The 13,354-nt window shown below is 44.7% G+C and overlaps 1 protein-coding gene across 2 annotated transcripts in view; it reads left to right on the top strand.

Annotated features, from left to right (window-relative positions):
• The first annotated feature begins 6,933 nt into the window (after nucleotides 1-6,933).
• Nucleotides 6,934-13,354, top strand: part of LOC119268040 (piezo-type mechanosensitive ion channel homolog) — a 48,418-nt gene continuing 41,997 nt past the window's right edge. For both annotated transcript variants that reach the window (XM_037549531.1, XM_037549532.1), the window contains exons 1-4: nucleotides 6,934-7,152; nucleotides 7,932-8,012; nucleotides 12,679-12,838; nucleotides 12,982-13,127. In XM_037549531.1, coding sequence (XP_037405428.1) covers nucleotides 7,092-7,152; nucleotides 7,932-8,012; nucleotides 12,679-12,838; nucleotides 12,982-13,127 — 448 coding nt within the window. In that variant the 5' untranslated portion in view covers nucleotides 6,934-7,091. The remainder of the gene's footprint in view (nucleotides 7,153-7,931; nucleotides 8,013-12,678; nucleotides 12,839-12,981; nucleotides 13,128-13,354) is intronic.

Consider the following 13,354-nt stretch of genomic DNA (forward strand, 5'->3'; position numbering starts at 1 on the left):
TGGTTTTATACAGACTTTTGGAGAAGCCTGTATTTACAAGAAAGTGAGTGGGATCTCTGTAGCATTTCTAATATTATATGTGGGTGACATTGTTGATTGGAAATAATACAGAATTTCTGGATAGCATAAAAGGATACTTGAATAAGAATTTACCAATGACAGACCTGGGTGAAGCTGCTTATATATTGGGCATCAAGATCTATAGAGATAGATCAAGATGCTTAATTGGACTTTCGCAAAGCACATACCTTGATAAAGTTTTGAAGAAGTTCAAAATGGGTCAGTCAAAGAAAGGGTTCTTGCCTGTGTTATAAGGAGTGAAGTTGAGTCAGACTCCATGCCCGACCACTGCAGAAGATAGAGAGAAAATTGAAAGTCATTCCCTATGCCTCAGCCATAGGTTCCATCATGTATGCAATATTGTGTACCAGACCTAATGTGTCCCTTGCTATAAGTTTAGCATGGAGGTACCAAAGTAATCCAGGAGTGGATCACTGGACAACGGTCAAGAACATCCCGAAATACCTGAAAAAGGACTAAGAATATGTTTCTCGTTTATGGAGGTGACAAAGAGCTTGTCGTAAATGGGTACATTGATGCTAGCTTTGACACTGATCCGGATGTCTCTAAGTCGCAAACCGGATATGTATTTATATTGAATGGTGGAGCTGTCAGTTGGTGCAGTTCCAAACTAAGCATCGTAGCGGGATATACGTGTGAAGCGGAGTACATAGCTGCTTCGAAAGCAGCAAATGAAGGAGTCTGGATGAAGGAGTTCATATCCGATCTAGGTGTAATACCTAGTGCATTGGGTCCAATGAAAATCTTTTGTGACAATACTGGAGCAATTACCTTAGCGAAGGAATCTAGATTTCACAAGAGAACCAAACACACCAAGAGACGCTTCAACTTCATCTGCGATCAAGTCAAGGAAGGAGACATAGAGATTTGAAAAATACATATGGATCTGAATGTGGCAGACCCGTTGACTAAGCCTCTTCCACGAGCAAAACATGATCAACACCAAGACTCCATGGGTGTTAGAATCATTACAATGTAATCTAGGTTATTGACTAGTGCAAGTGGGAGACTAAAGGAAATATGCCCTAGAGGCAATAATAAAGTTGTTATTTATATTTCCTTATATCATGATAAATGTTTATTATTCATGCTAGAATCGTATTAACCGGAAACTTGATACACGTGTGAATACATAGACAAAACAGAGTGTCCCTAGTATGCCTCTACTTGACTAACTTGTTAATCAAAGATGGTTAAATTTCCTGACCATAGACATGTGTTGTCATTTGATGAACGAGATCACATCATTAGGAGAATGATGTGATGGACAAGACCCATCTGTTAGCTTAGCATAATGATCGATAAGTCTTATTGCTATTGTTTTCTTCATGACTTATACATATTCCTTTGACTATGTGATTATGCAACTCCCGAATACCGGAGGAACACCTTCTGTGATATCAAACATCACAACGTAATTGGGTGATTATAAAGATGCTCTACAGGTTTCTCTGAAGGTGTTTGTTGGGTTGGCATAGATCAAGATTAGGATTTGTCACTCCGAGTATCAGAGAGGTATCTCTGGGCCCTCTCGGTAATGCACATCACGATAAGCCTTGCAAGCAATGTGACTAATAAGTTAATTGCAGGATGATGCATTACAGAACGAGTAAAGAGACTTCCCGGTAACGAGATTGAACTAGGTATGAAGATACCGACGATCGAGTCTCGAGCAAGTAACATACCGATGACAAAGGGAATGACGTATGTTGTCATTGCGGTTTGACCGATAAAGATCTTCGTAGAATATGTAGGAACCAATATGAGCATCCAGGTTCCGCTGTTGGTTATTGACTGAAGATGTGTCTCGGTCATGTCTACATAGTCTCGAACCCGTAGGGTCTGCACGCTTAACGTTCGATGATGATTTGTATTATGAGTTATGTGTTTTGGTGACAGAAGATTGTTCGGAGTCCCGGATGAGATCACGGACATAACGAGGAGTCTCAAAATGGTCGAGAGGTAAAGATTGATACATTGGACGATGGTATTCGGACACCGGAATGGTTTTGGAATGTTTCGGGTATTTTTTGGAGTGCCGGGAGGTTACCGGAACCCCCCGAGGAAGTAATGGGCCTACATGGGCCATAGGGGAGAGAGGGGAGCCCACAAGGGGTGCCCCCCCATGGGAGTCCGAATTGGGCAAGGGGGAGGGGGCGCGACCCCCTTTCCTTCTCCCTCTCCTTCCCTTTCCCCCCTCCGAAAGAAAGGAAGGGAGGGGGGCGACTAGGATTAGGAGTCCTAGTCGGTTTCCCCCCACTTGGGCGCGCCCCTAGGGCCGGCCTCCTCCCCTCCTCCTTTATATATGGGGGCAGGGCGCACCCCAAAGCATAACAATTGTTTCTTAGCCGTATGCGGTGCCCCTTCCACAGTTTACTCCTCCGGTCATATTGTCGTAGTTCTTAGGCGAAGCCCTGCGTAGAACACATCACCATCACCATCACCACGCCGTCGTCCTAACGAAACTCTCCCTCGATACTTTGCTCGATCAAGAGTTCGAGGGACGTCCTCGAGCTGAATGTGTGCTGAACTCGGAGGTGCCGTACGTTCGGTAGTTGATCGGTTGGATCGCGAAGACGTTCGACTACATTAACCACGTTAATCTAACGCTTCCGCTTTCGGTCTACGAGGGTACGTGGACACACTCTCCCCTCTCGTTGCTATGCATCTCCTAGATAGATCTTGTGTGATCGTAGGATTTTTTTGAAATTGCATGCAATGTTCCCCAACAGTTTTCGTCCTTGTTTCTCTGGTAGTGTCATATGGTGTTATTTTACTACAAACTCTAGGGATGTTTGTGACACTTATAGGAATAGCTCAATGGATTGATCGGAAAGAGTAACTTTGAGGTGGTTTCGTACCCTACAAGCAATTTCATCTTATGTTCTTCACGATAGGAACTTTGGAGTGACTTTTGTCGCACATTGAGGGATTGCCATATGATTTAATTATGTTATCATTGTTGAGAGAACTTGCACTAGTGAAAGTATGAACCCTAGGCCTTGTTTTCAAGCATTGCAATGTCGTTATCGCTCACTTTTGTTACTAGTTACCTCGCTGTTTTTATATTTTCAGATTACAAAAACCTATATCTACCATCCATATTGCACTTGTATCACCATCTCTTCGCCGAACTAGTGCACCTATACAATTTACCAATGTATTGGGCGTGTTGGGGACACAAGAGACTCTTTGTTATTTGGTTGCAGGGTTGTTTGAGAGAGACCATCTTCATCCTACGCCTCACACGGATTGATAAACCTTAGGTCATCCACTTGAGGGAAATTTGCTACTGTCCTACAAAACTCTACGCTCGGAGGCCCAACACGAGTCTACAAGTAGAAGGTTACATAGTAGACATCAACTACCACTATTGAAGCAGAGTGGCTTGGTGAGCTTTTGATGGACTTACCTATGGTTGAAAAACCAATCCCCCCTATCCCGATGAACTGTGATAATTGAACTGTGATCGTCAAGATAAATAGTTCTAAGGCCAATATGAAGTCCTCAAGGCATGTGAAGAGGAGACCAAAATCAGTCAGAAAATTCAGGAACTCCGGATTTATTACGTTGGATTATATCCAAACGTCGGAAAACTTGGCAGATCCCTTCACAAAGGGTCTATCATGTAATGTGATAGATAATGCATCGATGGAGATGGGTTTGCGACCCACCGCATGAGTTGTCCATAGTGATAACCCACTCTATGTGATCGGAGATCCCGTGAAGTAGAAGTGAGAGACAAGCTGTTGGTCAGCTGAGAGGAGAGTATCCCTATTTTTACTATCCCACTCCGTGAAGATGCAATACTCTCCTGATCTGCATGGCAGGTTGATATTTATCTTAATGTGTTCCAAGTGGCTTATTTGGGTAAGCAGAGATGTTGTCCTGCAGATCATCTCCTGAGGAACACACCTATATGAATTTGACTGTTAACATCGCAGTCTGTGAGAATTGGGTGTTCTCTAATAAATTCATGAAAGGCCTTGGAGTATGACGTACACGCTCCACCCGCGGGGAAGCCTTGCGGTAGCCCAATATCAGTCAAGAATTTGTGTGAAACTAGTCTCGCAGAAAACTTATAGTTCAAGGCTTAGTCCACTATTCAAGTTGTGATATAGTGTAGCATAAAACTCTAAGTGAAAGTTCAACTTCAAAGTCTCCACTATGCACCGGTATATAAACAATGTTTTGGAACTAAATGATGAGATGTGCCAATGAGACTTTGTGGCGGATTGTTGGAATTTGTTAGTGGTCCTTTGGCCCAAAGCCCAACTAAAATTCTGAAATTCTCTTGTCCCATTCATGCACACATGTGAGTGGTGTGAGTGAGACTAAAGTTTAGTCTCACCCCGGAAGTTGAGTGAGACTTGCACCTCTTTATAAAGTGAGTGATGACCCACAATTATAGGGGATCTATCGTAGTCCTTTCATAAGTAAGAGTGTCGAACCCAACGAGGAGTAGAAGGAAATGACAAGCGGTTTTCAGCAAGGTATTCTCTGTAAGCACTGAAATTATTGGTAACATATAGTTTTGTGATAAGATAATTCGTAATGGGTAACAAGTAACGAAAGTAACTAAGGTGCAGCAAGGTGGCCCAATCCTTTTTGTAGCAAAGAACAAGCCTGGACGAACTCTTATATAATGCAAAGCGCTCCCGAGGACACATGTGAATTACTGTCAAGCTAGTTTTCATCATGCTCATATGATTCACATTTGTTACTTTGATAATTTGATATGTGGGTGGACTGGTGCTTGGGTGTTGTCCTTCTTTGGACAAGCCTCCCACTTATGATTAACCCCTCTCACAAGCATCCGCAACTACGAAAGAAGAATTAAGATAAATCTAACCATATCATAAAATATATGAATCCAAATCAGCCCCTTACGAAGCAACACATAAACTAGGGTTTAAACTTCTGTCCCTCTATCAATCCATCATCGACTTATTACTTCCCAACGCCTTTCCCTGGACCCAAATAATGGTGAAGTGTCATGTAGTAGACATTCACATAACATCACTAGAGGAGAGACAACATACATCTCATTGAAATATCGAACAAATACCAAATTCACATGGTTACTTGTAACAAGACTTCTCTTATGTTCTCAGGAACAAACGTAACTACTAACAAAGCATATTCATGTTCATAATCAGAGAAGTATTAATTATCATTAAGGATCTGAATATATGATCTTCCACCGAACAAACCAACTAACATCAACTACAAGGAGTAATCAACACTACTAGCAACCCACAGGTACCAATTTGAGGTTTTGAGACGAAGATCAGATACAAGAGATGAACTAGGGTTTGGAGTGGAGATGATGCTTGTGAAGATATTGACGAGATTGACCCCCTCTCGATGAGAGGATCGTTGGTGATGATGATGGCTTCAATTTCCCCCTTTCGGAGGGAAGTTTCTCCGACAAAACAGCTCCGCCGGAGCCCTAGGTTGGTTCTGCCCAGGTTCCGCCTCGGGACGGCGGCGCTTCGTTCCGAAAATTTCCATATAATTTTTTCCAGGTCAAAACACACCATATAGCAGAAGATGGACACCAGAGGCCTGTCAGGGGGCCCACAAGGCAAGGGGCGCTCCCAGGGGATGGCTGGTGGGTCCTTTCTGGTGCTTTCTTCATCCAATATTTTTTATATATTCCAAAATAATTCTCTGTGAAGTTTCATGACTTTTAAGATTGTGCAGAATAGTTCTCTAATATTTGCTCATTTTTCAGCCCAGAATTCTAGCTGCCGGCATTCTCCCTCTTCATGTAAACCTTGTAAGACATAAGTATTGTGCTATAATGTGTAACAATAACCCATAATGCAATAAATATCGATATAAAAGCATGATGCAAAATGGACGTATCAGCGAGCTATTCTACCACTTGTATGAGCATGAGAAGAGGAGACCTACATGCGTGCTCCTCCTCCTCGCTCGCCACGCCTCGTCACGACGCGCCGCAGGTTGCGGGTTTGAGCCAAGCCGAGGACAGAGCTATGCATGTTGTCTATATTTTTGCTACTTGGAAAAATTAATGAGTCATTAATTAATAATTAACGGACACGTTAATTACTGAACCGTTTCTGATTCTTTTGGATCGTGACTCGGACGTGGGGTTTACTCCCACGACTTACTCGACCCGTATTATATAGTCAGACAGACCTTTACTCTAGCCGCCGCCGTATCGTATGGTTTCACACCATCGTTCCAGATCATTGCGCCGCCACACAAGTCTTCTCCATCCCTCCTTTCGGCGTGCATCACAAGAAGGGACAACAGGCCTTCGGAATCCCGTCTCTCATGATCCTGTACGGGAAAGGGGCGATCAGGTTTTTGGGGAGCGCATCCGCGCGACATCTGGCAGCGACGACTTCGTCAACGACTTCTTCCCCGACCTCGGTTCTGCCCCCGCTGCACCGTATGTGATCTTGTCCTCTTTGTTCGAGATCGTGCTAGAATTCTTAGTTCTAGTCTATGCTCTAGATATGATATGTTCTTCTACCATGCTAGTCCGCATGATTAGTTTAATCTCTGTTTTCGTCGTCATGATTTATTTACTGTTTACTCAAATTAAATCTCGTAATGATTTGCTCATATATTCAACATGACCCGTACTTTTTCTTTTGAGGAACATGGTTGGAGAAACGCGACAGACACATTCTATCTCAGATACGAGTTGGATATCTGCGTTATGTCCGAGCATCTGGGATGGGTTTGAGCAGGACAAGCCATCCGTCCGGTTGCAGATGCTCTAACCACCGGGCAAAAGTCACACTCACGGGAAGGCACACACACCCGGGTCCAGGTACCACAAATAGGCAAATAAAAACAGAGAAGAGGAAAAAGAAAATAAACCCACCTAGTAAGATCCCCTCGCCACCCTTCCCTAATCGTCCTAAAATCCTGATCTCTCTCCCCGCGCGCAAGATTCGGTTCGCGAGATGCTGCCGGCATCGGACTAGTTGGACCGAAAGGAGAGGAGCGGCCGCGGCTGCCGTCTCGAGATGGCGTGGCGAACAGGTGGGTGCGCCGGCCGCTGTCTGCTACCGCTGCTCCTCCTGACAGGTGCGGCTCCTCTTCCCCCCTGCCGATCCGAGCCCTTTTGAAATGCGGATTAGCATAAAATTTGATATTGCCACTTCATACGGCGTCTATTGGCCAATCGGGAGAATGGCAAAAGAAGAAACAGTAAAATTCCACTGCAAGATGGATTCGTTCATATTTATGCCACTCGTCTCTTCTTGGGGTCTTGTTATACTTATTGCTTATATACGATAGCTCCTATTTGTAAAGGACAACAAAGTTATGTTCTGGGATCAATCGGTGCCCACACTTTTGGTTTGAAGACTTAGTTGTTGGAATTTGTCATGATAATTTAATCTAGAAACATAAGGCTTGCTTAGGGCATCTGCAATGGTAGACGCTTGTGGAGGCGCTAATAGAGAAAACAAATACATTTTATAACATAAAAAATGCCTAAGCGCCTGAGGTTACAACGGCAGGTGCTAATTCTGCGGGCTAAATTAAAATAGCCGGGAGCTTCGCATGGGAAGAGAATCAATCAAGCGCTCGCTGCCAGGTCTTGCGCCGACGCTACGTCCGACGATGGGATTCAGGGCGTAAACTGCCAATTAGCCAGGTTTCTAATCCTGGCGCCGGTGCTAAGCGCCGGGCGTTGGAGATGCCCTTATGGATTGCTAGGTAGCTGAGTGGTTGGTATGCTTTGTTTTGGTTTGAAAACACACCTATTTCTGGATGTTTGGATACAATAACTACTTGAAACCTTTTTGAGCTTTAACATGGATTTTTTGATCTAACCCTTCAATGTGTACCTTTTTTTGCAGCTTCCTTACTTGACTGGAGCTTGATTTCTCTTGTTAATATGGTTATCTTCTTTGCTATCCGCTTTGTTGCTCCAAGGAGAGGTATGCCAGCTTTTTTTTCTACGTTAGCTAAGTATTGTCAATATATCTCTTTGGAGCTAAACTACACTTTGTTTGGATCCATATACTGTTTGAAGAACTAATCTACAGCACCACAACATAAAAGTTAATAATCCTTTTCTTATAACTGCGAACTCTTGTCAATCAAGTTACTATAGACATGTGTGGTTACGAACTTAATATTCATTTCTTAACTTCACATTAGTGTCTTCCTATGCTATTTAATTTGCTGTGGATAGTTTGTATTGTGGTATCTAGGTGTTTCTATAAAAATGCATTTGCAAAGCGTAAGAACAAATTCATTTTTTTCTTATTGACATGTGACTAGTATTTCTCGTACCAAATAAATTCTCTTTCTTATGGCTAGTAATGCGGTGTACTCTGTCCTCGATTTATTCTTTGAAAACTTCAACTTTACACGCCAAAATCTGTTTTCTCTGATCAATTATAAAACCAGACAACACACTAACTATTAGGCGTCCGACGAGGTACTCCGGCGGCAGGGAAGGAGATGTGGCTGCAGGGAAGAGCTGTAGCGCCGGGGAACGAGATGCCGCTGTGGAGGAGGAGCTGCAGCGCCGACCATTGTCGCCATCGATGTGTGTGTTGAAGGGAACAGGCTAGAGAAAGAGATAGAGGAGAGCAGATGGACAGTTTAGATTAGAGCAGATAGACGACTTAGACCGGGTTGGCATGCTAGGGTTCCATAATTTGCTGTACCGGATTAGCTATGTCGCGGAAAGAGAGGAGTATGACACACACTGTATTCCTAGACCCCGAATCCTCCACTGTCGCTCCTCCTCCGGTGTGACCTCCTAGCCTTGCTGCTCACCTTTTTCGGGTGACCTCTCACCATTCTGCTCCTCCTCCTCTTGGTTCTATGTCGTCCAACCTCTCACAGCCCTGCTAGCAACTCTTTGTATCAGAATGCCTAAGCGTGCATAGGCAAGCTAGGTGATAGGGAGTGGCAAAACACAATGTGGATTATAGCACTAAAAGACAGTGGCCTGTCCATCAGTTCCACATGCTTCCTCTTCTATCTTGCCATTTTGTTACCTTCCTATCTTCATGGCTGCCATTACCAGAGACTTACCACTGAGCCCTTTACCCATGAAGGATATTTTCACCACAGCCCTCCTACGCTACCAGGACAAATTTGCCGCGTTACTACCCCGCCCTCAAAGGCAGTGGCAAATGTCTTGAGGAGCAACTTAGTTGCATTGCATAGCGCATGTGGCAAATATATAGTGCAGTAGACTTGGGGTACAAGGAAGGAAATCTAGACTAATAGGACTACGTAAACAGACCTAGACCCATACTAATACTCCTTAACACCCCCCCTCAAATGCAAAGTGTATGCAATAGAATAGTGGTTGCAAAAGTATAATACTACAAACAAAAATAATGAAACTCCAAAATCCGCGTCTTGATAGTGTCGTTTTAGCAAGGAATCTTCAAAAACCCGTTGAGTCAATCCAAAGAGGGATAACGAGAAGATGGCTCATCAGAGGAAGACAACACATCAGGAGTGTTAAGCTTCATGCACTAGCCAACACAACCAAAATTCTGAACTGATGGAAAGGGCCATGCAATTCACATATACACTTCAACACCCCCTCTCACATGTGACGCTGGAAGTCAACACGTGAATAGACTTAGGTATGGCTCAAGAGGCCTATATGTGGACATAGAAGGGGACAACCGTAATTTTTAGATAAACTGCAAATGCCAAGACTTGGAACTCAAGACCTTGGGCTCTGATACCATGTTAAGCTTCATGCACTAGCCAACACAACCAAAAGTCCGAACCGATGGAAAGGGCTAGGCGATCCACATATACACCTCAACAAGGAGAATATACAAGATTTGATGGGTTGTCAAAGGAAGATGCACATCAAGAGAATGAAGCGCAAAAGTTTATAGCCCAAGAAACCGGCGGCAAAAGAAGCTCGGAGGCATGGAAATGGGCGTAGACATCAGGCTTATAGAAGACAACAAGGACGGTAAGGCCAACAAAAGTTATGCTGACCAGGATCAGAAAAGAAAAGAAGGCTGGCAAATAACGATTTGACGGAAAATAGAAAACAGATGCAAGACAATGATGCAGGAGCAGTTGTGCCTGTAGGGGAGGCGGCGGAAGAGGCCATGCAGGTGAGATGTTGGCGAGGAGCACCGAAGAACATCAACTAGCGGACGAGCACCCAACACTGATGGAAGGTATACGTGTGAGACAGAGTCGGAGAAACGACCACCGTCAAGAATCACCGACCACCGAGGGAGAGAAACGATGCCCGTCGGCAAGGACATTGTAATTGCTCTTTTTTTAAAGATTGTATTTTGGAATGACTTACACTTGGTCAAAAGAACAGGCAAGGCTAGTGGCCTGTCGACAAGCGTGGAAGAAGCCCACACAGGGAGGTGCTAAGCAGGCCAAGGCATTGAGGGAGTAGGCGACGACTGTGGCGGTAAGGGTGGCCAGTGGAGCTCCGAGACTGGATGGGGAGGCGGCGAAGAGGGTGGATCGCAGTGGCTTGGTGGGAGATGGCAGTGGTGCAAGGGGCGGTAGAGTAACGCGGTCGATACAGGCAGCCCAATCCAAGAGGGAACTCATGGTGCAAGCGTTGGTGGTGTCCTTGAGAAGGCAGGCATGCTAGACGTGTGCGTCGAGCTTAGGGGTGTGCACGATGCCACTTGGAAGCTGTAGTAGCACTAGATGGGGAGGAGTCGGGCAGATCAGCCTGAGGCTATCGTCGGTGGTTGGGACTAAAGGGAGATACTGTGGCGATGTCACGTGTCTGAGTGGCAGTGAGCTCTCGTTTAGGGGTGGTATGAACAACAGTGAGGGAGTGCGCTGTCTCTTAGAGCTGCCTACGCGTGATGCAGTAGACCGACTAGCCTCCGAGACGTGGAGCAGCTGGCTGGGGAAACTTGGTGCCGGGCGGAGCAGCACAAGCGTGCGATGCAGCGAGGAAGTGTTGGAGGTGGTCAGAGATCTCGATGGCGGCGATGTAGCTCGATCTGAGGGGAGCAGGCTTCGACAAAGGCCGGTGAGAGGCGCGTCAATCTAGGAGGTCCGGAGTAGGCAAGAAGATGGCCCAACGTTGGCCCGATCTAGACGGAGTAGGCCCCATGGAGAAGCTAATGGCTGGTACATGCCGACCTCGATCTCTTGGTTGTGCACGATGGAGTCGGGAAGCTGGATCGCCTAGCGGCTCCTGTGATCTGGACGTGGCTTCGATCTGAAGCAGAGGAGGCTCGATTGATGGATGAAAATGAGCCGGGTGAGGAAATCGGATTGGCGGTGGATGGGTGGCGCATTCAGGAAATGTTCGATGAGAATGACGATGTACAATGGAAGAAGAGTGATGAGATCGATTGAGAGAGGTGGAGACTGGATTTTTTCCAATTAGAGCGTGCGTTGCGGCATGCCGAAAACCCTAAACCTGGGCTCATGGTACCATGTTAGAGGAGGAACCTAGTTGTATTGCATAGCCTGTGGGTCAAATATATAGCACAGTAGACTTGGGGTACAAGGAAGGAAACCTAGACTAATACGAGTACTTAAAAGAGACCTAGACCTATACTAATACTCCTTTACCAAGATGAACCTTTGGCACTAGCGCCCAAGCTCAGGCTTGGGGCTCCATCATGAGGCTGCTTCTCAGTGCAAAGCGATGGGTACTCGATTCAGTGCAGGCAAGGTGTTGGCAGCTGCAGGGGTTTGGGACTTTGTCATTACTGATGGTAATTGACTGGTGGTGTTGTGACAGGGAGAGGGAACATGACCCATTGTGTCTCATCTCCATCTACAGGTCGTGGTCTTCATCAACCTTGCCTTCTCTGGGCCATCATGGAGGCCAATCTGTCTGGGCATCTTCATCAAGTGTCACTAACCATTGTTTGCCTTTGCAACTATAAGAGCTCCATGGTGACTTTTGTTGGGCCTGCTACTACTTGGGCTGTTGCTACTTTGTGCCTCTTGTGTGTGGCTATTGCTGGTGGTCTGCTTGTGTTTTGCTTCTGCGATGGTCTTGTTGTGGCAGAGAATTTGGTGAGCTATGCCTGCTGTTTTTGTGAAGGCCGAGGAGCTGATGCATGCTTCACGTCTTTTCTATCTAGAATCGTCCCTTCTGTTGCATTCACTAAGGTCCATTGCTATACCATGTTCATGTATGGCGCAAGTCCACAACCTTTTTGTCCATCAACCTTTGCTTCTGGTCTTTTTCCCTGATCGTGGGACCTCTTTTGGCATGGTTTGATTGTAGAAGATGTCATGACTCTCCTTGACACCTTTTCTAGATTAATGCTATCAAAACTCAGATTTCGGATATTTATGTGACATATGCTTTCCATTGGGGAGGGGGCGGGGTGTATTAAGGTACTATTAGTTCCTAGTCTCCGGTAAATTGACCTGTGGTCATAATCTCCTTGTGTTTGTACTATATTTTTGCCCCCTTGGGCTACATTGTATAGAGGCTACGTCAATTAATTTGGATCGGAGGGAGTACTGAATTCAAAGATGATACGTAGTCTGGTTGCAACTTTCACATGAGAAACTGTTTTCTTTGTGTATTATCTATATAATCTACATCTACATTATTTATTTCTGCACATCTTGGATAACTAATGTTCTATCCTTATCTGGAAGGATTTCACAATTGGAGGCTGTACCTATTATACTGGTGTACAGTTATTTACTCAGCAGTTGCCATTTTGGCTCAAGTTACGTTTCATATAATATGGGGAATTGAGGGAAAGGGATGGATTGTGGCTCATTCCTGGTGGGCGAAGCTGGTTGGTTTTGCAAGGTATTTAAATGACTCTATTATTTGCATTGACTTTTGTTGTGTTCATGTTCATGTATCTGCTCATATCCATGAGTACAACTGTCTCTATATGCCTCCTATGCAGGCAATATCTGGATTGCACTTAATCATGATAGTTGATGCAGGGACCAGCCTTGGGAATCACCATCTGTTATCTATTTTCTTATCATACAGCTATCTGCTGCTGTCCTTTCTTTGGTTGAAGTCTTTGGAAGCAGGATCCATCAAGATTCATGTTGGCTCAACTTCTCCTTTGACATTGAGCAAATAGGTCAGCATGTGGTGCACTGTGCATCGAGTCAGACTAACCTAAATAAATGATAGTTATATTCCTGGACTGTGTAATAGGAGATTTCAAACTGTTTTGTGAAATACATTCATTCATATACTAGGAAATGATGTTACTTCGTTTGCTATTAAAATATGTTTTTCTTGCAATGTTTTAGTCCATATATGCCTGTTTAGAAAGGATGCAGCCGAGCTGTTTATCTTACCATA

This window comes from Triticum dicoccoides, chromosome 3A (genome assembly GCF_002162155.2).
Source record: "Triticum dicoccoides isolate Atlit2015 ecotype Zavitan chromosome 3A, WEW_v2.0, whole genome shotgun sequence".
NCBI lineage: Eukaryota > Viridiplantae > Streptophyta > Magnoliopsida > Poales > Poaceae > Triticum > Triticum dicoccoides.